This window comes from Molothrus aeneus, chromosome 30, assembly GCF_037042795.1.
Source record: "Molothrus aeneus isolate 106 chromosome 30, BPBGC_Maene_1.0, whole genome shotgun sequence".
In the NCBI taxonomy this organism is placed as follows: Eukaryota; Metazoa; Chordata; class Aves; order Passeriformes; family Icteridae; genus Molothrus; species Molothrus aeneus.
In genome coordinates this window covers 2,782,165-2,809,671 of record NC_089675.1, presented here as the reverse complement: position 1 = coordinate 2,809,671, position 27,507 = coordinate 2,782,165, and the positions used below count along the sequence as shown (strand labels likewise).

The 27,507-nt window shown below is 57.0% G+C and overlaps 1 protein-coding gene across 4 annotated transcripts; it reads left to right on the top strand.

Moving 5' to 3' along the window:
* Positions 1 to 464: 464 nt before the first annotated feature.
* TFCP2 (transcription factor CP2) lies at positions 465 to 26,790 on the top strand. Of its 4 annotated transcripts, XM_066567678.1 has the most exons (16): positions 465 to 1,639; positions 4,882 to 5,033; positions 6,578 to 6,654; positions 6,858 to 6,963; positions 7,034 to 7,140; positions 8,045 to 8,224; positions 10,078 to 10,188; positions 11,880 to 11,968; positions 13,180 to 13,228; positions 13,840 to 13,933; positions 14,443 to 14,533; positions 15,259 to 15,365; positions 17,145 to 17,287; positions 18,277 to 18,328; positions 18,421 to 18,476; positions 25,532 to 26,790. In XM_066567678.1, exons 1-15 carry the CDS (start codon positions 1,518 to 1,520, stop codon positions 18,456 to 18,458), a joined length of 1,518 nt encoding a protein of 505 aa, XP_066423775.1. In that variant the 5' UTR covers positions 465 to 1,517; the 3' UTR covers positions 18,459 to 18,476; positions 25,532 to 26,790. The 4 variants fall into 4 exon arrangements, with proteins under 4 accessions (XP_066423775.1, XP_066423777.1, XP_066423776.1 ...); XM_066567680.1 differs by lacking the exon at positions 25,532 to 26,790 and having other exon boundaries at positions 8,072 to 8,224; positions 18,421 to 19,772; XM_066567679.1 differs by lacking the exon at positions 25,532 to 26,790 and having other exon boundaries at positions 13,183 to 13,228; positions 18,421 to 19,772.
* Positions 26,791 to 27,507: the final 717 nt, after the last annotated feature.

The window sequence follows — 27,507 nt, the reverse complement described above, 5'->3', positions numbered from 1 at the left end:
GCACGCCGCCGCGGCCACGCCCCCAGCCAATCCCTGAGCGGCCTGCCCGGCGCGCAGCTCTCTATTGGTTGTTGTGACCGCCCGTCACGCGGCAAGACCCGGTCCCATTGGGTGAGCGGCCGGAGGGGCGGGGCCGCCCTCCCAGCGGCGGGGGTGGGGCCGCCGCCTCCATCTTGGCGGAGCGGCGCGTTCGGGGGTCCCGGCCCGGAGCGGGGGGGGCGGGCCCGGACTGGACTGGGGGGTCCCGGTCGGACTGGAGAGGGGTCCCGGCCCGGAGCGGGGGGTCCCGGCCCGGAGCGGAGGGGCGGGCCCGGTTTGGGGGGTCCCGGCCCGGACTGGGGGATCCCGGCCCGGTTTGGGGGGTCCCGGCTCGGTTTGGGGGGTCCCGACGCAGACTGGGGGGTCCTGGCCTGGACTGGGGGGTCCTGGCCTGGACTGGGGGGGTCCCCGTGGGTGCAGCCCCTGCAGGACAGTGCAGTATTTTGGGGTCCCCGTGGGTGAGCACTTAGAGGGGAGTGCAGGATTTTGGGGTCCCCACGTGTGCAGCCCTTAGAGGGCAGCGCAGGATTTTGGGGTCCCCTTGAGTGCAGCCCTTAGAGTGGAGTGCAGGATTTTGAGGGGGTCCCCGGGGGTGCAGCCCCTGCAGGGCAGTGCAGGATTTTTGGGGTCCCTTTGGGTGCAGCCCCTTGAGGGCAGTGCAAGGTTTTGGGGTCCCCTTGGGTGCAGGGCAGTGCAGGATTTTGGGGGGTTCCCTTGGGTGCAGCCCTTAGAGGGGAGTGCAGGATTTTGGGGTCCCTTTGGGTGCAGCCCTTAGAGGGGAGTGCAGGATTTTGGGGTCCCCTTGGTTGCAAGCAAGTGCAGGATTTTGGGGGGTCCCTTTGAGTGCAGCCCCTGTAGGGCAGTGCAGGATTTTGGGGTCCCAGCCCTTAGAGGGGAGTGCAGGATTTTGGGGTCCCCTTGGCTGCAGCCCTTGGGGTTGCTCTGTAGAACTCGGGGCGCCCCGGGGGTGTTGCCTCTCAGGGGTTTTGGGGTGCCCCCAAGGTGTTCCCTTTGAGGGGGGGTGTTGCTGAGTTTTGGGGTTCATTCATCTGTGATAGTGGGGTTTGGGGGTCCCCAAATTGGTCACTGCAGGAGAGGGTCCTCAAGAGGTTTGGGGAGCTTTGGTACCCCCAGAAATCAGGGGGAAGTGTTGGGGTGCCCTGAGGAGTTCCTGGCTTGGGGTGACACTGAGGAACCCCATTTTTGGGGTGATACTGAAGACCCCGTTTTGGGGTGACCCCAAGGCCCATCGGTTTGGGGGTGACCCCAAGGCCCCCTGGTTTTGGGGGTGACCCCTGATTTTGGGGGTGACCCCAAGAACCCACGCGTTTGAGAGTGCCCCAAACCTTGCTTTTGCTGTATCCCCGAGACACCCCCATTTTTGAGTACCCCTGACCCCCCCCCCATTTTTGGGGTGACCCTGAGGACCCCCCGTTTTTGGGGGTGACCCGCTGGCCGTTTTCGGGGTGCCTGGGGCCATGGCGTGGGCGCTGAAGCTGCCGCTGGCGGACGAGGTGATCGAGTCGGGGCTGGTGCAGGATTTCGACGCCAGCCTCTCGGGCATCGGGCAGGAGCTCGGCGCTGGTGCCTACAGCATGAGGTACCGGGGACCCCAAAACCCACAGGGCACCCCAGAACTCACAGGGCACCCCGAAACAGGGCACCCCAAAAGATCCCGGGGAAGGCAGGGGCCCTGCAGGGAGTGGGGAGCCTCAAAAGGAGCTGGAGGTTGGAGGTGTCACCTCAGCAGCGGTACCCAAAGAAGAAGGGGACCCTGGAATGTCCAGAGGCACCCCAAAATCTCCATGGATCCCCAAGGGAAACCCCAAAATCTCAGGGGGTCCCCAAAATCCCCAAGGGAAGCCCTGAAATGTCCAAGGGTCCCCAAAATCCCCAAGGGAAACCCTAAAATAACCAGGGGACCCCCAGAATCTCCATGGATCCCCAAGGGAAATCCCAGAATCTCCATGGATCCCCAAAATCCCCAAGGGAAACCCCAAAATCTCTGAAGGTCCCCAAAATCCCCAAGGGAAACCCCAAAATCTCCATGGATCCCCAAGGGAAGCCCCAAAATATCCAGGGGTCCCCAGAATCGCCAAGGGAAACCCTAAAATCTCCATTGGTCCCCAGAATCCCCAAGGGAAGCCCCAGAATCTCAGGGGGTCCCCACAATCCCCAAGGGAAGCCCCAAAATCTCCGGGGGTCCCCAGAATCTCCAGAGGCACCCCAAAATTTTCATGGATCCCCAGAATCCCCAACGGAAACCCCAAAATCCCTCGGGATCCCCAAAATCTCCATGGATCCCCAAAATCCCCATGGGAAACCCCAAAATCTCAGGGTGTCCCCTGAACCCCCAAGGGAAGCCCCAAAATCTCTGGGGGTCCCCAGAATCCTGGCGGTTCCCCAGGATCTCCATGAGGAATCTCAAAATCCCCAGTGGGGACTCCAAAATCTCTGGGGGTCCCCAGAATCTCTGGGGGATCCCAGAATCTCTGGGGGATCCCAAAATCCCCAGGGGTCCCTAAAATCTCCTGGGGTCCCCAGAATTTTCAGGGGAATCCCAGAATCTCTGGGGGTCCCCAGAACCCTCAAGGGAAACCCCAAAATCTCCGGGGTCCCCAGAATCTCTGAGGGGATCCCAGAATCTCTGGGGGATCCCAAAATCCCCAGGGGTCCCCAAAAATCTCCGGGGGTCCCCAGCATGGCAGGGGGTGCCAGGGGTGCAGGAACCCTGAACTGTGCCAGAGTTGGGGTTGGAGTAGGGATGGAGTTGGGAAGGAGTTGGGATGGAGTAGGGATTGAGTAGGGATAGAGTTGGGATGGAGCTGGGATGCCATTGAGATGGATTTGGGATGGAGCTGGGATGCTGTTGGGATGGATTCAGGATGGATTTGGGATGGATTTGAGGTGCAGTAGGGATAGATTTGGGATGGATTTGGGATGAAGTAAAGATGGATTCAGGATGGATTCGGGATGGATTTGTGGTGCAATAGGGATAGATTTGGGATGCCATTGGGATGGATTTGGGGTGCAGTAGTGATGGATTCAGGTTGGATTCAGGATGCCATTGGGATGGATTCAGGATGGGTTTGGGATGGATTTGGGATGCCATTGGGATGGATTTGGGATGAAGTAAAGATGGATTCAGGATGGATTCGGGATGGATTTGGGATGCAGTAGGGATGGATTCAGGTTGGATTCAGGATGCCATTGGGATGGATTCAGGTTGGATTTGGGGTGCAGTAGGGATGGATTTGGGGTGCAGTAGGGATGGATTCAGGATGGGTTCGGGATGCCATTGGGATGGATTCAGGATGGATTTGGGGTGCAGTAGGGATGGATTCAGGTTGGATTCAGGATGCCATTGGGATGGATTCAGGATGGATTTGGAGTGCAGTAGGGATGGATTCAGGTTGGATTTGGGATGGATTTGGGATGCAGTAGGGATGGATTCAGGATGGGTTTGGGGTGCAGTAGGGATGGATTCAGGTTGGATTCGGGATGGATTCAGGGTGCAGTAGGGATGGATTCAGGATGGGTTTGGGGTGCAGTAGGGATGGATTCAGGATGGGTTCGGGATGGATTTGGGATGCAGTAGTGATGGATTCAGGTTGGATTTGGGATGGATTTGGGATGCAGTAGGGATGGATTCAGGTTGGATTCAGGATGGATTTGGGGTGCAGTAGTGATGGATTCAGGTTGGATTTGGGATGGATTTGGGGTGCAGTAGTGATGGATTCAGGTTGGATTTGGGATGGATTTGGGATGCAGTAGGGATGGATTCAGGTTGGATTTGGGATGGATTTGGGGTGCAGTAGTGATGGATTCAGGATGGATTTGGGATGGATTTGGGGTGCAGTAGTGATGGATTCAGGTTGGATTCAGGATGGATTCAGGGTGCAGTAGGGATGGATTCAGGATGGGTTCGGGATGGGTTTGGGGTGCAGTAGGGATGGATTCAGGATGGGTTTGGGGTGCAGTAGTGATGGATTCAGGATGGATTTGGGATGGATTTGGGGTGCAGTAGGGATGGATTCAGGTTGGATTCAGGATGCCATTGGGATGGATTCAGGTTGGATTCGGGATGCCATTGGGATGGATTCAGGATGCCATTGGGCCGGAGCTGTGGTTGGAGTAGGGAAGGAGCAGGGCTGGAGTTACAGCTGGAATTGTGGTTGTTGTAGTGGCCAGAGTCAGGATCAGGAGTGCTCACAGGTGTACCCAGGTGTTGACAGGTGTACTCAGATGGCCACAGGTGACAGATGTGCCTCAGGTGAGCCCCTGAAGCCAGATGTTCAGGGCACACCTGCAGCCCTGGGCTCATGCAGGGTCTGGGGACAGAGCCAGGTTCCAGGTGGGGCTCATCCTCCAGGTACCAGGGTTGGATTGAAGGCACCCCTGCCCCCCAGCTCACCTGTCTCAGGTGACTCTCTCCCGTGTTGACAGGTTTATTCAGGTGCCACAGGTGACAGGTGTGCCTCAGGTGAGCCCCTGAGGCCAGGCAGGGTCCAGAGGCAGAGCCAGGTGGGGCTCATCCTCCAGGTACCAAGGTTGGATTGAAGGAATCCCTGAGCCCCCTTTCCCAGCTCACCTGTCTCAGGTGACTCTCTCCCATGCTGACAGGTGTACTCAGATGGCCACAGGTGACAGGTGTATTCAGGTGCCACAGGTGAGCCCCTGAAGCCAGATGTTCAGGGCACACCTGCAGCCCTGGGCTCATGCAGGGTCTGGGGACAGAGTCAGGTTCCAGGTGGGGCTCATCCTCCAGGTACCAAGGTTGGATTGAAGGCACCCCTGCCCCCCAGCTCACCTGTCTCAGGTGACTCTCTCCCCTGTCCACAGCGACGTCCTGGCCCTGCCCATCTTCAAGCAGGAGGAGTCCAGCCTGCCCCCCGAGAGCCAGGACAAGCTGCTGCCCTTCCAGTACGTGCTGTGCGCCGCCACCTCGCCCGCCGTCAAGCTGCACGACGAGACCCTCACCTACCTCAACCAAGGTGAGCCACACCTGTCCTGCACAGGTGCCTTGGAGCAGGATGGCTGGGGGTTCTGCCTGTGGAAGGTGTTGTTTTGTTGTTTGCCCCCGGGAATTGCTGAGTTTTGGGGTGGTCCTGTTGGGAAATGGGAGGGGGCAGTGCCTGCACCTGGATGTGCTTGGCCCAGGTGGAGCAGGAGTCACCTGGGGGGTACTGGAGGGTGGTAACAGGGGTGTGTGCAGGTGTGCAGGGGGTGTGTTAGGTGTATCTGTACAGGTGTGTGCAGGGTGTGTGTAAGGTGTAACTGTACAGGCGTGTGCAGAGGATTACAGGTGTGTGCAAGGTGGTTACAGGTGTGCAAGGTGGTTACAGGTGTGTGTAAGGTGTATCTGTACAGGTGTGTGCAGGGTGGATACAGGTGTGTGTAAGGTGTATCTGTACAGGTGTGTGCAGGGTGGATACAGGTATGTGTAAGGTTTATCTGTATAGGTGTATGGAGGGTGGATACAGGTGTGTGGAGGGTGTATCTGTACACGTGTGTGCAGACATGTGTGCAGAGGATTACAGGTGTGTGTAAGGTGTAACTGTACAGGCGTGTGCAGAAGATTACAGGTGTGTGCAAGGTGGTTACAGGTGTACAAGGTGGTTACAGGTGTGTGCAGGGTGGATACAGGTGTGTGGAGGGTGTATCTGTACACGTGTGTGCAGACGTGTGCAGAGGATTGCAGGTGTGTGTGAGGTGGATCTGTACAGGTGTGTGCAGGGTGGTTACAGGTGTGTGTAAGGTGGATCTGTACAGGTGTGTGCAGGGTGGTTACAGGTGTGTGTAAGGTGGATCTGTACAGGTGTGTGCAGGGTGGTTACAGGTGTGTGTGAGGTGTATGCAGAGGGTTACAGGTGTGTGTAAGGTGGATCTGTACAGGTGTGTGCAGGGTGGTTACAGGTGTGTGTGAGGTGTATCCATACAGGTGTGTGTAAGGTGTCTCTGTACAGGTGTGTGCAGGGTGGTTACAGGTGTGTGTAAGGTGTATCCGTAGAGGTGTGTGTAAGGTGTATGCAGAGGGTTACAGGTGTGTGTAAGGTGTCTCTGTACAGGTGTGTGCAGGGTGGTTACAGGTGTGTGTGAGGTGTATCCGTACAGGTGTGTGCAGGGTGGTTACAGGTGTGTGTAAGGTGTATGCAGAGGGTTACAGGTGTGTGTAAGGTGGATCTGTACAGGTGTGTGCAGGGTGGTTACAGGTGTGTGTAAGGTGTATGCAGAGGGTTCCAGGTGTGTGTGAGGTGTATGCAGAGGGTTCCAGGTGTGTGTAAGGTGGATCTATACAGGTGTGTGCAGGGTGGTTCCAGGTGTGTGTGAGGTGTATGCAGAGGGTTCCAGGTGTGTGTAAGGTGTCTCTGTACAGGTCAGTGCTGGGCAGCTCTGCAGGATGGCAGTTACAGGTTCAGGTGTACCTGCTGCTTTCAGGTACCACTGGAAGGTCTGGGTTGGTGGGACCCCAAATGAACGAGGAGCTCAGGTGACAGGTACAGGTGACAGAAACGCTCAGGTGCCCTCCTGCCCCCAGGTCAGTCCTACGAGATCCGGATGTTGGACAACAGGAAACTCGGGGAGCTGCCTGAGATCAACGGGAAGCTGGTCAAGGTGAGCAGAGAGCTCAGGTACCCCTGGCCAGGTGTGCCCATGCCAGCCAGGTGACCTCCAGGGCCCTGCAGCTGGGTGTGCTGGGAGATTCACCTGTTCGGGGGAGGAGGGTGGTTCCCTTTGCCCCTTTTTGGCACAGGGAGGGGCTGCACACCTGGCCAGGTGTGGCAGGGCAGCTCCAGGTGATGTTCCCCCTTCCCCAGAGCATCTTCCGGGTGGTTTTCCACGACCGGCGGCTGCAGTACACGGAGCACCAGCAGCTGGAGGGCTGGAGGTGGAACAGGCCTGGCGACAGGATCCTGGACATAGGTGAGTCTCACCTGGCTGGGGCAGCTGGGAGGTCCCAGGTGGGCCTCACCTGTCCCCCCCTCCCCTGCAGATATCCCGATGTCCGTGGGGATCATCGACCCCCGTGCGAACCCCACGCAGCTCAACACCGTGGAGTTCCTGTGGGACCCCTCCAAGAGGACCTCGGTCTTCATCCAGGTGAGGACAGGTGGGCACTGACCTGCATCCAGGTGAGGACAGGTGGGCTCTGTCCCACATCCAGGTGAGGACAGGTGGGCACTGACCTGCATCCAGGTGAGAACTGGTGGGCTCTGTCCTGCATCCAGGTGAGGGACATGTGGGCACACTGCCTCACATCCAGGTGAGGGCAGGTGGGCTCTGTCTCACATCCAGGTGAGGACAGGTGGGCTCTGTCCCGCATCCAGGTGAGGACAGGTGGGCTCTGTCCCGCATCCAGGTGAGGGTGGGCTCTGTTCCACACCCAGGTGAGAACAGGTGGGCACTGACCTGCGTCCAGGTGAGGGACATGTGGGCACACTGCCTCACATCCAGGTGACAGACAGGTGGGCTCTGTCCCTTATCCAGGTGAGGGGCAGGTGGGCAGTGCCTCACATCGAGGTGGGCACTGCATCACATCCAGGTGAGGACAGTGGGCTCTGTCCCACACCCAGGTGAGGGTCAGGTGGGCTCTGTCCCTTATCCAGGTGAGGGACAGGTGGGCAGTGCCTCACATCCAGGTGGGCTCTGTCCTGCATCCAGGTAAGGCACAGGTGGGCTCTGTCCTGTATCCAGGTGAGCTCTGTTCCATACCTAGGTAAGAGACAGGTGGGCTCTGTCCTGCATCCAGGTAAGGGACAGGTGGACTCTGTCCCACAGCCAGGTGAGGCCCAGCTGGGCCCTGTCCCACAGCCAGGTGTGCCCTGTCCCACAGCCAGGTGGGGCCCAGCTGGGCTCTGTCCTATATCCTGGTGGGCTCTGTCCTATATCCAGGTGTGCCCTGTCCCACAGCCAGGTGGGGCCCAGCTGGGCTCTGTCCTATATCCAGGTGGGCCCTGTCCCACAGCCAGGTGGGGCCCAGCTGGGCTCTGTCCCTCGCTGGCAGCCGCACAGGAGGCTCACCTGTCCGCAGGTGCACTGCATCAGCACGGAGTTCACGCTGCGCAAGCACGGCGGCGAGAAGGGCGTTCCCTTCCGCGTGCAGATCGACACCTTCCGGGAGAACGAGAGCGGCGAGTACACCGAGCACCTGCACTCCGCCAGCTGCCAGATCAAGGTCTTCAAGGTACCTGAGCTCCCACCTGGGCCCACCTGGGGCTTTGTCCCGCTTTGTCCCGGTGCCTCTGAAACCTCCCACCTTCAGGAATAACAGCCCCAGCTGGTGGTGCAGGGTACAGGTGGTGCAGGTGATGCAGGGTACAGGTGATGCAGGTGGTGTAGGTGCTGCAGGTGACGCAGGTGCTGCAGGTGATGCAGGTGGTGCAGGTGGTGTAGGTGATGTAGGTGGTGCAGGGTTCAGGTGATGCAGGTGGTGTAGGTGCTGCAGGTGATGTAGGTGCTGCAGGTGACGCAGGGTGCAGGCAATGCAAGTGATGCAGGTGGTGCAGGGTTCAGGTGATGTAGGTGGTGTAGGTGCTGCAGGTGACGCAGGTGGTGCAGGTGTTGTAGGTGCTGCAGGCGGTGCAGGCGATGCAGGTGGTGCAGGTGCTGCAGGTGAGGGAGGGGTTGTTCCCGCTCTGATCACACCTTGGGGTGCCCGTGACTCCATCCCACCTGCAACACCCCCAAAATCTCACCTTGGCTCCTCTTTTCTCACCTGTTCACCCTGGGGGGGTCAGCGGGGTTTGGGGTCCTGCTCTGCCCTCCCCTGGTCCACCTGAGCCAAATTCCTTCACCTGTGAGTGCAGGTACAGCCGAGTTCAAGGGAATTTCTGCAGGGATCTACCAAAGGGAACACCTGGATACCTGTGGAGGTTCCACACTGTACTTCCAGTGGGATTTGAGTTACAGGTGTGTTCAGGTGGTTACAGATGTACTCAGAGTTATAGGTGTGTACAATGCAGCTACAGGTGTGTTTGGGTAGTTACAGGTGTATTCAGGTGGTTACAGGTGTCTCTGGGTGATTACAGGTTTGTTCAGGGAGTTACAGGAGTCTCCAGGTTGTTACAGGTCTCTTCAGGTGGTTACAGGTGTGTTCAGGGAGTTACAGATATCTCCAGGTGGCTGCAGGTGTATTCAGGTGGTTACAGGTATTTCCAGATGGTTACAGGTGTATTCAGGTAGTTACAGATGTCTCTAGGTTTTACAGGTGTGTTCAGGGGGTTACAGGTGTCTGCAGAGAGGTTTCAGATGTACTCAGGGGGTTATAGGTGTGTACAAAGTGGCTACAGGAGTATTCAGATGGTTTCAGGTATCTCCAGGTAGTTACAGGTGTGTTCAGGTGTCTCCAGGTGGTCACACCCCGTCCCTGCAGACGCCCTCAGGACAAGCTTCTCCCCAGACTCCTTTTCCCTGTGCCAAGCACCAGGAGGGCTGAGTCACCTGAGCCACCTGTGGGTGTCCCCACACCTGTACCACCTGTGCCACCTGTGAGTGTCCCAAACACCTGTGCCACCTCTGGGTGTGCCCACACCTGTACCACCTGTGCCACCTGTGGGTGTCCCCCACACCTGTGTCACCTGTGCCACCTGTGGGTGTCCCCCCACCTGTGTCACCTGTGGATGTCCCCACACCTGTGTCACCTGTATGTGTCCCCCACACCTGTGCCACCTGTGGGTGTGCCCCACACCTGTGTCACCTGTGCCACCTGTGGGTGTCCCCCACACCTGTGTCACCTGTATGTGTCCCCCACACATGTGTCACCTGTGGGTGTGCCCCACACCTGTACCACCTGTGCCACCTGTGGGTGTTCCCACACCTGTGTCACCTGTGGGTGTCCCCCACACCTGTACCACCTGTGGGTGTCCCCACACCTGTGTCACCTGTATGTGTCCCCCACACATGTGTCACCTGTGGGTGTCCCCACACCTGTACCACCTGTGGGTGTCCCCACACCTGTGTCACCTGTATGTGTCCCCCACACCTGTGCCATCTGTGGGTGTCCCCCACACCTGTGCCACCTGTGGGTGTCCCTGGCAGCCCAAAGGAGCCGACCGGAAGCAGAAAACCGACCGGGAGAAGATGGAGAAGCGAACGCCGCACGAGAAGGAGAAGTACCAGCCCTCCTACGAGACCACCATCCTGACCGAGGTGAGCCCACCTGCCCCACCTGCCCCACCTGCCCCACCTGGCTGCAGGGAGCAGGGCTGTGCTGCTCATGCCAGAGCTCGGCTCAAGGTGTTCCTACCTGCCAGGCAGAACTGGGGCAGAGGAGGTGATTTGCACCTGCAGAAGGGCTTTGGGGACATTATTGACCTGAGCTGGGCAGGTGTGTGCAGGGCCAGGTGTGTGGGGGTGGAGCTGTGTGTGGGTCCAGATGTGTGCAAGGCCAGGTTTCTGTGAGTCCAGATGTGTGCAAGGCCAGGTGTGTGCAGGGCCAGGTGTGTGCGGGTGGAGCTGTGTGCAAGGTCAGGTGTGTGAGGTTGAAGGTGTGTGTGAGTCCAGGTGTGTGCAGGGCCAGGTGTGTGAGGTTGAAGGTGTGTGTGAGTCCAGGTGTGTGCAAGGCCAGGTGTGTGCGGGTGGAGCTGTGTGCAAGGTCAGGTGTGTGAGGTTGAAGGTGTGTGTGAGTCCAGGTGTGTGCAAGGCCAGGTGTGTGGGGGTGGAGCTGTGTGCAAGGTCAGGTGTGTGAGGTTGAAGGTGTGTGTGAGTCCAGGTGTGTGCAGGGCCAGGTGTGTGAGGTTGAAGGTGTGTGTGAGTCCAGGTGTGTGCAAGGCCAGGTGTGTGCGGGTGGAGCTGTGTGCAAGGTCAGGTGTGTGAGGTTGAAGGTGTGTGTGAGTCCAGGTGTGTGCAAGGCCAGGTGTGTGCGGGTGGAGCTGTGTGCAAGGTCAGGTGTGTGAGGTTGAAGGTGTGTGTGAGTCCGGGTGTGTGCAGGGCCAGGTGTGTGGGGTTGGAGCTGTGTGTGGCTCCAGGTGTGTGCAGATGTGTGTGTGCATTGCAGCTGTGAGCAGGTGCAGTCCCAGGTGTGTGTAGGGCCAGGTGTGTGCATGGTTCCAGGTGTATGTGGGTGTGTGGGGGGGATTTGGATGTGTGTGTGCAGGTCCAGGTTGTGCAGATGTGTGTGTGCAGTGCAGCTGTGAGCAGGTGCAGTCCTAGGTGTGTGTGCAGGTGCAGTCCTAGGTGTGTTCAGGTGTGTACAGGTGTAGCCCAGGTGTGTGCAGATGCAGGTGCAGCCCAGGTGTGTGCGTGGCTCCAGGTGTGTTCAGGTGTGTGTGTACAGGTGCAGCCCAGGTGTGTTCAGGTGTGTGTGCAGGTGCAGGCCCAGGTGTGTGCAGGTGTAGCCCAGGTGTGTGCAGGTGTGTGCAGGTGCAGTCCTAGGTGAGTGCAGGTGTGTACAGGTGTAGCCCAGGTGTGTACAGGTGTAGCCCAGGTGTGTTCAGGTGTGTGCAGGTGTATCCCAGGTGTGTTCAGGTGTAGCCCAGGTGTGTGCAGGTGTGTACAGGTGTAGCCCAGGTGTGTGCAGGTGTGTACAGGTGCAGTCCCAGGTGTGTACAGGTGTAGCCCAGGTGTGTTCAGGTGTACAGGTGTAGCCCAGGTGTGTGCAGGTGTGTACAGGTGTAGCCCAGGTGTGTGCAGGTGCAGTCCCAGGTGTGTGCAGGTGTGTGCAGGTGCAGTCCCAGGTGTGTTCAGGTGTATCCCAGGTGTGTTCAGGTGTACAGGTGTATCCCAGGTGTGTTCAGGTGTGTTCAGGTGTAGCCCAGGTGTGTGCAGGTGTGTACAGGTGTAGCCCAGGCAGGTGCAGGTGCGGTCCCAGGTGCCCCTGGGCTCACCTGGCGTGCCCGCAGTGCTCGCCCTGGCCCGAGGTCACCTACGTGCCCAACGCGCCCTCGCCCGGCTTCAACAGCTCCCACAGCAGCTTCTCCATCGGGGACGGGTGAGCGCTGGGACTGGGAATGCTGGGAGTGCTGGGAATGCTGGGAATGCTGGGAGTGCTGGGAATGCTGGGAATGCTGGGAGTGCTGGAACTGGGAGTGCTGGGAATGCTGGAACTGGGAATGGTGGGAGCGCTGGGACTGGGAATGCTGGGAGTGCTGGGAATGCTGGAACTGGGAATGGTGGGAGCGCTGGAACTGGGAGTGCTGGGAATGCTGGAACTGGGAATGCTGGGAGTGCTGGGAGCGCTGGGAATGCTGGAACTGGGAATGCTGGGAGTGCTGGGAGCGCTGGGAGTGCTGGAACTGGGAATGGTGGGAGCACTGGAACTGGGAGTGCTGAGAGTGCTGGGAGTGCTGGGAATGCTGGGAGTGCTGGGAATGCTGGAACTGGGAATGCTGGGAGTGCTGGGAATGCTGGGAGTGCTGGGAATGCTGGGAATGCTGGAACTGGGAATACTGGGAGTGCCAGACTGGGAGTGCTGGGAGCACTGGAACTGGGAATGCTGGGAGTGCTGGGAATGCTGGGAGTGCTTGGGAGTGCCAGACTGGGAGCACTGGGAGTGCTGGAACTGGGAGTGCTGGGAGCTGGGGGTGGGTCAGACTGGGGCGGGGGTGGCACCAGTGACACCCCAGTGACACCGGTGCCATCCCAGTGCCATCCCAGTGACACCAGTGACACGCCAGTGACATCCCTGTATCATCTCACTGTCATCCCATTATCACCCCTGTGCCACACCAGTGACCCCAGTGCCATCACAGTGTCCCTTTGTCCCAGTATCCCCAATGACCCGTGTCCCTCTGTCCCCCTGTCCCAGCATCCCCAGTGACCCCTGTCCCCGTGTCCCCAGTGACCCCTGTCCCCGTGTCCCCCTGTCCTAGTGTCCCCAATGACCTGTGTCCCCAGTGCCTCCTGTCCCTCTGTCCCTCTGTCCCCCTGTCCCAGCATCCTCAGTGTCCCTCTGTCCCAGTGTCCCCAGTGACCCCTGTCCCCCTGTCCCAGTGTCCCCAATGACCCGTGTCCCCAGTGTCCCTCTGTCCCTCTGTCCCCGTGTCCCTCTGTCCCAGTGTCCCCAGTGTCCCTCTGTCCCTCTGTCCCAGTGTCCCATGTCCCTCTGTCCCTGTGTCCCCCTGTCCCCGTGTCCCCAGTGTCCCTCTGTCCCCGTGTCCCTCTGTCCCCCTGTCCCAGTGACCCGTGTCCCTCTGTCCCCAGCAGCGGGTCCCCGAGCCACCAGCCCGACCCCCCGGCGCCCCTGGCTGATGTAAGTACCTGCCCAGGTACCTGCCCAGGTACACCTGGGGCTTCCACAGGGGACCCTGGGGTCACCTGCAGACTCCTGGGAGACCCCACTGTCCCCACCTGGGGGGGAATTCCCACCTGTGCCAGCCCACCCTGAGCTCACCTGAGCTCACCTGAGCCTGAGCAGAAACGCTTCCCCATCACCTGGAGGCATTTCCAGGTCACTTCTGAGGTCTTCACCTCATCCCACCTGCTCAGGGGTTCATTTCCCACCTGTGCTGGTCCACCCTGAGCTCACCTGAGCTCACCTGTGTCCTACATCCAGGTGAGGCACAGGTGGGCTCTGTTCCACACCCAGGTGAGGGACAGGTGGGCTCTGTGGGAAGAAACGCTTCCACATCACCTGGAGACATTTCCAGGTCACCTGAGGGCCTCACCTCCTTCCACCTATGCTTACCTGAGCTCACCTGTACCTCAGTAGAAACATTTCCACATCACCTGGAGGCATGCCCAGGTCCCACCTGCTCAGGGGCTCAATTCCCACCTGTGCTGGCCCACCCTGAGCTCACCTGAGCTCACCTGTGCCCCTGAGCTGGCCAGGCAGGTCACCTGGCAGCACCTGTGTCCCCCCAGACGCTGCTGCCCACCTGGAGCCCGCAGGAGGCTCAGCAGTGGCTGCACCGCAACCGCTTCTCCACCTTCTCACGGCTCTTCAGGAACTTCTCAGGTGAGTTCTGCCCTCACCTGGCCTGGGTCACCTCAGCTGGACTGGGTCACCTCACCTGGGCTGGGTCATCTCCCCTCACCTGGGCTGGGTCAACTGCCTTCACCTGGGCCAGGTCACCTCCCCTCAGCTGGACAGGGTCACCTCACCTGGACTGGGTCACTTCTCCTCACCTGGACTGGGTCACTTCCCCTCACCTGGGCCAGGTCACCTCAACATTTGGGGTGAATTTAGGGTGATTTTGAGGTGAATCTGGGGTAAATCTAGGGTGACTCTGGGTGAATTTGGATGAATTTTGGGGTGAATCTGGGTGAATTTAGGGCAAATTTGAGGTGACTCTGAGGTGAATTTGGGGTGAATTTTAGGGTGAATTTGGGGGTGAATTTGAGATGAATTTGGGGTGAATTTTGGGGTCAATCTGGGTGAATTTGGGGTGACTCTGGGGTGAATTTTTGGATTAATTTGGGGGTGAATTTTGGGGTGACTCTGGGTGAATTTGGGGCTTTTCCCAGGGGCAGACCTGCTGAAGCTGACACGGGAGGACGTGATCCAGATCTGTGGCCCCGCCGACGGCATCCGGCTCTTCAACGCCCTCAAGGGCAGGTGGGGCTCACCTGGGGGAGTCAGGACTCACCTGGGGGGCTGGGACTCACCTGGGGGGGGGTCAGGACTCACCTGGAGGGGGGTGGGGTCACCTGGGGGGGCTGGGACTCACCTGGGGGGGCTGGGACTCACCTGGCCCAGCTTTTTCCCATCTGAGTGAGGAATTCAGAGGAACTTTGGGGAAGGAGGTGCAGGTTGGAGAGAGGAATTGGGAATTAGGGATTGGGGATTAGGGATTAGGAATTAAGAATTGGGGATTGGGAATTGGAAATTAGAGATTAGGAATTACGAATTGGGAATTGGAAATTAGGGATTCTTTGAGTTTGAGACCCCAGGACTGGAGCCCCAGGCCAGGAGCTCCCGCTGCTCCAGGTGCTGTCTCCACCTGGGACCTGCCCAGAAGGTTCCCAAAGGGGGTGGATGTTCCTCACACCGTGCCTGAAAAATCAGGGGTTGGACACACCTGGAGCATTTTGGGAGGCTGAGAGGGACAGAGGGCCCAGGTGGGAATTGCCAGGTGGGAATTCCAGAGGAGCATAATGAGACACCTGAGAGGGACAGGGGAGCTCCTCAGGTGGGAATTGCAGGGAAGGCTGGCCAGGGCCACCGAGGGGACACCTGGAGCTCAGGGGGTGGGATGGGCTCATCCAGCCCCCCCTGGGGACACCTGGCCCAGGGGGAGGGGCTGGGCAGGGGCAGCCCCAGGTGACCCTCACCTGTCCCAGGATGGTGCGGCCCCGCCTGACCATCTACGTGTGCCAGGAGTCGCAGCAGGTGAGGGAGCCCCAGCACGAGCACGAGGACGGTGATGGAGGCAGCGGCACCTTCTTTGGTGAGTGGGGCAGGGGAGACACCTGGGGGGTGGGAACTCACCTGGGGGAGCTGGGAGCACACCTGGAGGGGTGGGAGCTCACCTGGAGGGGTGGGAACTCACCTGAGGGAGCTGGGAGCACACCTGGAGGGGTGGGAGCTCACCTGGGGGGCACCTGGGGGAGCTGGGAGCACATCCGGGGGGGCTGGGACGTCACCTGGAGGGGTGGGACTCACCTGGGGGGCAGAACTCACCTGGGGGGGTGGGAGGGGCTGGAACTCACCTGGAGGTGGGGGAGTGGCTGGTTCCCAGCATTCCCGTCCTGCTGGGGACAAACTCACCTGGACAGTGCAGGTACTGCTGCCCAGGGACACTGGGGGGTTGTGGGGCCAGGCAGGACACGGTGACAGGGAGGACACAGGTGACAGGACAGGGGTGACATGACACACGTGACATGACACCCCTGTCCGTGACAGGACAGGAGTGACAACCAGGTCATGAGTGCCAGGCAGGGCACAGGTGACAGGGCACAGGTGACAGGCAGGACATGGTGCCAGGCAGGTCACAGCACCAGGCACCTGTGACAGGTGACAGGCAGGCCCTTGTCCTGAGCAGAGCTGTGCCCAGCCCAGGTGGCTGTGCTGGCACACCTGGGCAGGTGTCAGGTGTGCTGTGCCCGCAGTGTACCACGCCCTGTACCTGGAGGAGCTGGCACAGCTGGTGTGGGTGACAGACAGGACAGAAGGGACACAGGTGACAGGCAGGTCCCTGTTAGGAGCAGAGCGGTGGCCATGGTGGCACACCTGGCAGGTGTGGCTGTGGCTGTGCTGGCACCCTGGGCTCACCTGGCAGGTGTGGCTGGGCTGTGCTGGCACACCTGGGCTCACCTGGCAGGTGTGGCTGTGCTATGCTGGCACACCTGGGCACACCTGGCAGGTGTGGCTGGGCTGTGCTGGCACACCTGGGCACACCTGGGCTCACCTGGCAGGTGTGGCTGGGCTGTGCTGGCACACCTGGGCTCACCTGGCAGGTGTGGCTGTGGCTGTGCTGGCACCCTGGGCTCACCTGGCAGGTGTGGCTGTGCTGGCACACTGGGCTCACCTGGCAGGTGTGGCTGTGGCTGTGCTGGCACACCTGGGCACACCTGGCAGGTGTGGCTGCGCTGTGCTGGCACACCTGGGCTCACCTGGCAGGTGTGGCTGGGCTGTGCTGGCACACTGGGCTCACCTGGCAGGTGTGGCTGTGCTGGCACACTGGGTAGGTGTGGCTGTGCTGGCACACCTGGGCACACCTGGGCTCACCTGGCAGGTGTGGCTGTGCTGGCACACCTGGGCTCACCTGGCAGGTGTGGCTGTGCTGTGCTGGCACACCTGGGCACACCTGGGCACACCTGGCAGGTGTGGCTGTGCTGTGCTGGCACACCTGGGCACACCTGGGCACACCTGGCAGGTGTGGCTGGGCTGTGCTGGCACACCTGGGCTCACCTGGCAGGTGTGGCTGTGCTGTGCTGGCACACCTGGGCACACCTGGGCACACCTGGCAGGTGTGGCTGTGCTGTGCTGGCACACCTGGGCACACCTGGGCACACCTGGCAGGTGTGGCTGGGCTGTGCTGGCACACCTGGGCTCACCTGGCAGGTGTGGCTGGGCTGTGCTGGCACACCTGGGCACACCTGGGCTCACCTGGCAGGTGTGGCTGTGCTGGCACACCTGGGCACACCTGGGCACACCTGGCAGGTGTGGCTGTGCTGTGCTGGCACACCTGGGCACACCTGGGCTCACCTGGCAGCTGTGCCCGCAGTGTACCACGCCGTGTACCTGGAGGAGCTGACGGCGGCCGAGCTGGCAGAGAAGCTGGCGCAGCTGTTCCGGGTGCCCGCCCAGCACATCCAGCACATCTACAAACAGGGCCCCACGGGCATCCACGTGCTGGTCAGCGACCAGGTAACCTCACCTGCCCCAGGTAACCTCACCTGCCCCAGGGAATGCCCACCTGCCCCAGGGAACCCCTACCTGCCCCAGGTAACCACACCTGCCCCAGGTAACCACACCTGCCCCAGGTAACCACACCTGCCCCAGGTAACGCCCACCTGCCCCAGGTAACGCCCACCTGCCCCAGGTAACCTCACCTGCCCCAGGGAATGCCCACCTGCCCCAGGTAACCTCACCTGCCCCAGGTAACCACACCTGCCCCAGGTAATGCCCCCCTCCCCCAGGCAATGCCCCCCTGCCCCAGGTAACCACACCTACCCTAGGTAACGCCCCCTGCCCCAGGTAATGCCCACTTGCCCCAGGTAACCACACCTGCCCCAGGTAATGCCCCCCTGTGCCAGGTAACCCCCACCCGCCCCAGGTAATGCCCCACCTGCCCCAGGTAACCCCCACCCGCCCCAGGTAACCCCCCCCTGCCCCAGGTAACCTCACCTGCCCCAGGGAATGCCCACCTGCCCCAGGTAATGCCCCCCTGCCCCAGGTAACGCCCCCCTGCCCCAGGGAATGCCCCCCCTGTGCCAGGTAACCCCCACCCGCCCCAGGTAATGCCCCACCTGCCCCAGGTAACCACACCTGCCCCAGGCAACCACACCTACCCCAGGTAATGCCCCCCTGCCCCAGGGAATGCTCACCTGCTCCAGGTAATGCCCCCCTGCCCCAGGGCACACCTGGCAGCAACCAGGTAACTCCCACCTGCCCCACAAGCACACCTGGCAGTGCCAGCCTATGCCCCCCTGCCCCAGGGCACACCTGGGGTCACTCTGGGGGCAGCATCACCTGGGCAGGTGCTGGGAAGGGCCCAAATAAATAAATGAAATATTTCTGGTGGGTGCTTCCAAAGCTCCCACCTGAGCTCCCACCTGGGCACCTCCCGCCCTTTGGAACCCGAATTCTTCCCAAAAAAAAAGCCCTAAATTGGTGCTGTTTGGGGCTTTTTCCAGATGATCCAGAACTTCCAGGATGAATCCTGCTTCGTCCTGGACACCCTGAAAGGTGTGTGAGTACCTGGGCTCTGTGTTTGGGCCACACCTGGGTCACACCAGCCCCTCCCACCTTCCCTCACCTGTCCTGGGCTTCCTTTGCAGCCGAAACCAACGACAGCTACCACATCATCCTGAAATAGGGGCCAGGTGAGGGACAGGTGAGGAGCACCTGCAGCCTCTCAGCACACCTGGACACCCTCCACTCCCAGCATGAGGACACAGCAGAGATTTGGGAACCCCCAGGTGTGGTCACCTGGCCACCCCCCTTGAAAGGAACACCTGGAAACCCTTTGGAGACCCCCCCAGGTGTGGTCACCTGGCCACCACCCTCAAAAGGAACACCTGGAAAGCCTCTGGAGACCCTCAGGTGTTGTTACCTGGCCATCCCCCATCAAAAGGAACACCTGGAAAGCCTCTGGAGACCCCCCAGGTGTTGTTACCTGGCCATCCCCCATCAAAAGGAACACCTGGAGAGCCTCTGGAGACCCCCAGGTGTGGTCACCTGGCCACCCTCCCTCAAAAGGAACACCTGGAGACCCCCAGGTGTTGTTACCTGGCCACCACCCTTGAAAGGAACACCTGGAAACCCTTTGGAGACCCCCAGGTGTCGTTACCTGGCCATCCCCCATCAAAAGGAACACCTGGAAATGCTTTGGAGACCCCCCCCAGGTGTGGTCACCTGGCCATCCCCCATCAAAAGGAACACCTGGAAAGCCTCTGGAGACCCTCAGGTGTGGTCACCTGGCCACCTCCCCTTGCAGGGAACACCTGGAAACCCTTTGGAGACCCCCAGGTGTTGTTACCTGGCCATCCCCTGTCAAAAGGAGCACCTGGACACCTTCTGGAGAGCCCCCAGGTGTGGTCACCTGTCCACCCTCCCTCAAAAGGAACACCTGGAGACCCCCAGGTGTGGTCACCCCCCTCCCAGGGAACACCTGGAGAGCCCCAGGTGTGGTCACCTGGCAGCCCTGCCCACAGGTGACTCCTGGCATGGACAGGATGCTCCAGTGCTGCAGCTCTGGGGCACCAGGTGTGCACCCACCTGGGGACAGGTGTTGCCTCCAGGTGGGTGCAGGTGTGAAGTGATCTCATAAGGTCATCAAGAATTCCAGATCCAGATTTAATTATGGAAAATTGGGAGAGAAAGGAATAACTCGGGGTGGGGGGGGGAGGGGAGGAGATTGCTGGGTATTTTTGGGGAGAAAAGCAAAGATTTGGGGAGAAAAGCAAAGATTTGGCTTTTTCTGCTGGAGATGTGAAGTGATTGAAGCGGCTCTGGGCAGGTGCCCAGGTGAGGGATCTGCCCTGGGGTGGGAGGTTGATCCCCAGATCCCTCACACCTGGATGCTCCAGGTAATACCAACCTCAGCCCATCAGGTGTTTCAGGCAAAAACAAACAGGAAAAAAGACAATAAAACCCAAGGATTTGATCGAAATAAAGCCAGGGTGGGGTCCAGGTGTGGCAGGTCCTGGCTCAGGTGACACCTGTGACAGTCTGGCCAGTGCAGGGGGGCAGCACCACCCCAGCACTGAGTAGCACCTCCAGAATCACCCCAAACATCTCCCCAAAACCATCCCCAGGACCACACAAAAATCACTCAAAACCACTCCCAAAGAAATCCCCAAAATCACCCCCAAACCACCCCAAAATCACCTCCAAAAATCACTCAAAACCATCCCCAAGAAATCGCCAAAATCAGCCCCAAACCACCCCAAAATCACCTCCAAAATTCTGCCAAATCGCCTCAGGATAGTCCCAAAATCACCTTGAAATATCCCTGAATCTTCTCCCCTAAATTACCCCCTCACCACCCAAAATTACCCAAAAATCATCCACAGATCGCCCCAAATCCCCCCAAATTCATCCCAAAATTACCCGAAATTCATCCCCAAATTACCCGAAATTCATCCCCAAATTACCTCAGATTCATCCCCAAATTACCTCAAATTCATCCCCAAATTCCCCCAATTTCATCCCCAAATTACCTCAAATTCATCCCCAAATGCCCCCAAATTCATCCCCAAATTACCTCAAATTCATCCCCAAATCACCTCAAATTCATCCCCAAATTCATCCCCAAATCACCTCAAATTCATCCCCAAATCACCTCAAATTCATCCCCAAATTCATCCCCAAATCACCTCAAATTCATCCCCAAATCACCTCAAATTCATCCCCAAATCCCCCCACATTCATCCCCAAATTACCTCAGATTCATCCCCAAATCCCCCCACATTCATCCCCAAATGCCCCTAAATTACCCCAAATTCATCCCCAAATCCCCCCAAATTCATCCCCAAATGCCCCCAAATCCCCCCAAATTCATCCCCAAATCCCCCCACATTCATCCCCAAGCCCCCGTGCCCCAGGGGTGTCAGAGCTGGAGCACCCCAGGGTTGGTGCTGCCTCAGGTGGGGCACACCTGGAGGAGGGGGTGCCCTCATTTGCAGGTTGTACCTGGGATTTCACCTGGAGAAGGTGAGGGGGGGAGACGGGGGGTCTTTGATGCTTTAATTCCCCTTTGCTCCTTCCATTCCCTTTCCTTGGATCCTTTCCTTCCCTTTCCTTGGATCCTTTCATTCCCTTTCCTTTGCTCCTTTCCTTCCTTTTCCTTTGCTCCTTTCCTTTGCTCCTTCCATTCCCTTTCCTTTGTTCCTTCCCTTTCCTTTGCTCCTTTCCTTCCCTTTCCTTCGCTCCTCTCATTCCCTTTCCTTTGCTCCTTCCCTTTCCTTTGCTCCTTTCATTCCCTTTCCTTTGCTCCTTCCCTTTCCTTTGCTCCTTTCATTCCCTTTCCTTTGCTCCTTTCCTTCCCTTTCCTTTGCTCCTCTCATTCCCTTTCCTTTGCTCCTTCCATTCCCTTTTCTTTGCTCCTCTCATTCCCTTTCCTTTGCTCCTTCCATTCCCTTTGCTCCTTTCCTTCCCTTTCCTTTGCTCCTTTCCTTCCCTGTCCTTGGGCAGTGCCTCCAAGGTGTCTCCTCAGTTCTGCCCCCCAGACCCCGAGGGTTTCAGCACACACAGCACCAAGGGTGAGGACTCGGGGTGCTGGCGCTGCCCCTCGCAGCTGCTGCAGGAATTAACCCTGTCCTGGCCACCGCCAGCCCTTCCCCTTCCCTTACTGCACTCCATCCGTGTCATTCCTTAGCCCACTCCTTGCACTCACCCTTTATTCTACACCATCCACACCAAAGTGCATTTGACCTTTTTTTCTGCACCATCCACACCATTTTTTCTTCCACAGCTTACACTCACCCTTTATTCTGCACCATTCCTTCTCCCACAGCTTGCACTCACCCTTTATTTTACTCCATCCACACCATTCCTTATCCCACAGTTTGCACTCACTCTTTATTCTACACTGTCCACATTAATTCCTTATCCTAAGCCTTGCACTCATCTTTCCACCATCCACACCATTCTTTATCCCAAACCTTGCATTTACCCTTTATTCTGCACCATCCACACCATCCCTTATCTCACACCTTGCATTTACCTTTTATTCTAAACCATCCACATCCTTATCCCAAACCTTGCACTCACCCTTTATTCTACACCATCCACACCTCTCCTTATCCCTTGCACTCACCCTTTACACCATCCACACCATTCCTTATCCCAAACCTTGCACTGGTTCTTTATTCTGCACCATCCACACCATTCCTTATCCCAAACCATGCACTCACCCTTTATTCTACTCTGTCCCCATCATTCCTTACCCTAAACCTTGCACTCACCCTTTTTTCTGCACCGTTCATTACCCCACACCTTGCACTGGTCCCTTTTTCTGCACCATTCCTTATCCCACACATTGCATTTACCCTTTATTCTGCACCATCCATGTCATTCCTTATCCCACACCTTGCACTCACCCTTTATTCTACTCTGTCCACATCATTCCATATCCTAAACCTTGTACTCACCCTTTACACCATCCATGTAATTTCTTATCCCAAACCTTGCACTCACCCTTTACACCATCCACACCATGGATGTGTACTGGTGTGGTTCTTTATTCTTGCACCATCCACAACATTGCTTATCCCAAACCTTACGCTGGTTCTTTATTCTGCACCATCCATGTCATTCCTTATCCCAAACTTTGCACTCATCTTTACACCATCCACACTATTCCTTATCTCACACCTTGCATTTACTCTTTTTTCTGCACCATCTATGTCATTCCTTATCCTAAACCTTGCACTCACCCTTTACACCATCCACACCACCCCTTAACCCAAACCTTATGTTTACTCTTTATTCTACACTGTCCACATCATTCCATATCCTAAGCCTTCCACTCATCCTTTTTTCTGCACCATCCACACCATTCCTTATCCTAAACCTTGCACTCATCCTTTATTCTACACTGTCCACATTCTTCCTTATCCCACGCCTTGCATTTACTCTTTATTCTACACTGTCCACACCACTCCTTATCCCAAACCTTGCACTGGTTCTTTATTCTGCACCATGCACACCATTCCTTATCCCACAGCTTGCACTCACCCTTTATTCTACACTCTCCACATCATCCCTTATCCTAAACCTTGTACTCACCCTTTACTCCATCCACACCACTCCTTATCTCACACCTTGCATTTGCCCTTTATTTTACTCCATCCACACCATTCCTTATCCCAAACCTTGCACTGGTCGTTTATTCTGCACCATTGTCCTGGTTTAGGGCAAATTTGGGACAAAACCTCCAAAGGGGCCCCTCCAGAGAGCAAACCCACTCGGCCCCTCCCCACAACGGGGTCGGGAAGGATTCCTCAGAGAGGAGTGGAAAGAACCTGTTTATTTAACAGGCAAAACACCCCCAACACACAAAATGAGCAATACCAGGTGAAACCACTCTGTCACCACTCTGAAAAAGATGACAAATTCAGAAAGTCTCTCTTGGGGGTGGTCGCTCTGTTATCAGTCCCTCTGACACTGGGGCAGCTGCTGCAGCCACAAGGTGCAAACTCTCGGTGTTTCCCAGGTCCCAGTCCGGAGCAGGTTTGAGTGGGTCCAAAAAAGGGAAAGGAGAAACAGTCCAGGGAAAATTTGGACTGCTTAGCTAAACTAACTAATGAGCAGAAGCAAAAAGCAAGAGCAAAGCAGGAGCAAAGCAGAAGCAAGAGCAAAGGGAAAAGCAAAGCAAAAAGCACAAGCAGCACCATGCACTGCTCTGTCTGTGTGTCCCACCAGCCGTGGGGGAGCGGCTGAGAGCAAAACCAAAACAAAACATTCGCTCTGCAGAGCCAGTCTGGAAGGCACAGAACATGATATCCAGCATGAACAGAGCACAGGAATGGGGATGCAGCATCAGAACGTCCCCCTAGGACAGCCAGCCACACCATCCCTTATCCCAAACCTTGGCATTTACCCTCATTTTACACCATCCATATCATCCCTTGTATCACACCTTGCACTCATCTTTCCACCATCCACACCATCCCTTATCCCACAACTTGCATTTACATTTTATTCTAAACCACCCACATTCCTTATCCCAAACCTTGCACTCACCCTTTACACCATCCATGTAATTTCTTATCCCAAACTTTGCATTTACCCTTTATTCTGCACCACCCACACCATCCCTTATCCCAAACCTTGCATTTACTCTTTATTTTACTCCATCCACACCATCCCTTATCCCAAACCTTGCATTTACTCTTTATTTTACTCCATCCACACCATCCCTTATCCCAAACCTCGCCCTCACCCATTTTCTGCACCCCCCACCCCTGCCCAGGTTCCCCCACGTTCCAGCTGTGCCCACATTTCACACACATCTGGAGTTCCATCTCCTCAGCCCCCGGCTGTCCCAGGTGTGCATTGAGGTCCGTCAGTCCTGGCTGTCTGTGTGTCTGTCCTGGATCTCTCCCAGGACACGAGGGCTGCTGTGCCCAGAGCTCCCAGCTGGAGCTGCCCATCCTCATCCTCATCCTCATCCTCATCCTCATCCTCATCCTCATCCTCACAGCAGGGTCACCCCCAGCCAGCGGTGCCAGAAATCCAGGCAACCCCAACAAAGGGGAGAAAGATCATGAGGAGGACTCCATCTTATCAGAAGGCTAATTAATTACTTAATTATACTCACTATTATATTATACATAATTATTTAATTATATATATAATATAGATATTAAATATATATTATATTTAATTATATATAATATATATTAAATATATATAGTTATTTAATTATATTATATATAATTAAATACTTAATTATATACAATAAATTCTATATTATATTACACTGAATCTGCCAAGCACTCAACTCCACTGCACAGAATCTCGCGCCTGTCAGTGACAGTCCCAACTCACACGCATGGATTCAATTGATCAATTAATCAAATGGGCCAGAATAATTGATCAAATAACCAGAATCCAATTACCAATTCCCTTCAGGTAAACAATCTTCCACGATGCACCCACTTGTGAACAACACAGGGGCAGTAAATGAGATAAGAACTGGTTTTTCTTTCTCTGAGGTCAGAGAATGTGAATCCCAGAATATCCTCGGCACAGCCCCATCCCATGGGGGCTCAGCCCTGCTGCAGTGCCAGCTGTGGTTCTGCTGGAGCAGGGGTCCTGCACAAGGGGGAGTTTCCTCTGAAGCTCCAGGGCTGCTGGAGATGGAAGCTCCAGGCAATACCAACCTCAGCCCATCAGGTGTTTCAGGCAAAAAAAACAGGAAAAAATACAATAAAACCCAAGGATTTGATTGAAATAAAGCCAGGGTGGGATCCAGGTGTGGCAGGCCCTGGCTCAGGTGACACCTGTGACAGTCTGGCCAGTGCAGGAGGTCAGCACCACCCCAGAACTTCCCAGAACATTCTGGGAATGCAATGGAGAAGAAATCTGCTCCTCTGGGAATGCAGGGGGAAAAGGCTGCTGGGGTGTCCCAAACCTCAGATTGTATCCAGGTGGGAATATCTGAAACCTCAGATTAGATCCAGGTAGGAATATTTGAAATCTCAGATTAGATCCAGGTATGAATGTTTGAAATCTCAGATTGTGTCCAGGTAGGAATGTTTGAAATCTCAGATTGTATCCAGGTAGGAATGTTTGGCTCCTCCCTCTGGGCTCACATCTCCCAATGGGATGATGGAATTTTATCAGCCATGCAGGGACACTCCCTGGCCCATGAACAGAAGGTAATTAATAATTAATGGCCTATGAACAGGAGATAATTAATAATTCATGGTCCATTAACAGGAGGTATCTCCTGGAGGGAGGATTGGTTGTGGGAGAGATGAAGAAAACTGCCCAAAGAACAGAAGAGAACTGCCCCAGCTCTGACAGAGGGAAATTAAATACCTGAGACACTTCTGTGAGCACCAGCCGAGGTCCCAGTCCCTCCAGCCCTGTCTGTGTCATGCAGGTGACACCACAGGTGACCTCTGGGGTGTCCTCTGGGCTGTCCCCTCTCTCTGGAGCGGGGGCAGCTGCTCCCAACAGCACAGAGTGGCCCATGCTGCTGGGACAGGGGACATTTCCTAAAATCTGTGTGAGACTTTGGACTCTGCCCAAGGTCTTGGACCGTCCTCCACAGCCGAGGTCGGCGGGGAGGAGTAAGGAGGGTCCCCATGGTGCCAGGGTGGAGACTCACCTGAGGCAGTGCCTGTTCTGCTGCTTCCATTGGCGTCACTGACAGGGAGCTGGGGCACGGTGACAGAGTTCTGGAAACTTCCAGAGAACCTTCCAGAGCCTGGATCCTGGATTTTACCCGGGGAACTGCTCCAGAGAAACCTTCCAGAGCCTGGGCTCCACCCAGACCCACAGGAACTGCTCCAGAGAAACCTCCAGAGCCCGGACCTTGGGCTTGGGAGGGCCCTGCTTCCTCTTCATCCCTCACTGAGTGACCTGCTCTGCTCTTGGATTTCTTCTTGTGAAAAATGTGTGGCTTTTTGCAAATATTAAAATGAATATTGTATGTGTTATGTTAGAAAGTGATGCTGTAATAATTTTCTTAAGTAGTGTTAAATATAGTTTCAGGTTACAACATAATGTTAAAATAGAAACTGTGCTATGTAAGATACTTTTTTAAAGAGAGGAATGAGGTACTCCCACTGAGATAGCAGCCACAGGACACCTGAATCTTTCAGAGAAAGAGAATTTATTGCTCCATTATCAGGAGAAATGAACTTCTTCCCACCTCACTCACTCAGGATGACGCTGTCAGGATTCAGAGGAAGAAGCTGACACTGCCCAGACAGAATCCTGAATTGATGCATCATGTATGAGATGTATGAATATGCAACAGGTCGTTGCTTTTAAGGGTTAATCCTCTGTTAACCTGAGTCCTTTTTCAGGTTTATTTTGCCCAGAAAGAGGCACCCGGACTGTCTGTAACTCTTTGTTTTTATTGTCTCATGTTGTCCTAATCTTAATTGTCCAAATTATTATTACTCTAATTTTATTACTGTTTTTATAACCAATTTATTACTATTAAACTTCTAAAATTTTAGAAACAAGTGATTGGCGTTTCTCACATTCTGCTCCATCAGGACTGGACGGAGGTGGGTGCAGAATTGGCTGCACGGTCACAGCCAGGGCGCCGTGGGCAGGGGCTCAGCGGTGCCCAGCGGTGCCCAGCGGTGCCCAGCGGTGCCCTCGGGGCCCACACTGGGACCGGTGTCCCCGAATGTGTCACCTCCCCCGTGACACGGGCACAGGGACCGAGGGCACCTGGGCAGGTGACACCGAGCTGAGGTTGGGGACAGCCCTGGAGGACGCAGCCGAGCTGGGGCAGCGTCCTCTGGGAATCTGCTGAGGTTCAATGGGGCCAAGGGCAGGAGCTGCCCCGGGGTGGGCTCAGGGGGATGAGGAGATGGAGCAGCCCCGGGAGAAGGAGCTGGGGGTGCCTGGGGTGGGAGCTGGACAGGACCCGGAGACCCCCGAGCCTGGGCTGAGCCCCAGCGAGGGCAGAGGGAGGGAGGGAGGGAGGGAGGGGGGCTCTGCTCCCCTGCCCCTGTGCCCAGGTCAGACCCCACCTGCAGAGCTGCCCCAGCCCTGGGCTCCCGCACAGGGAGGATGAGGAGAGAGCCCAGAGGGGGCCCCGGAGCTGCTCCAGGGCTGGAGCCCCTCTGGAGCCAGGCTGGGAGAGCTGGGGGTGCTCAGCTCACTGCAGGGAGAGCTCAGAGCCCCTGCCAGGGCCCAAAGGGGCTCCAGGAGAGCTGGAGAGGGGCTGG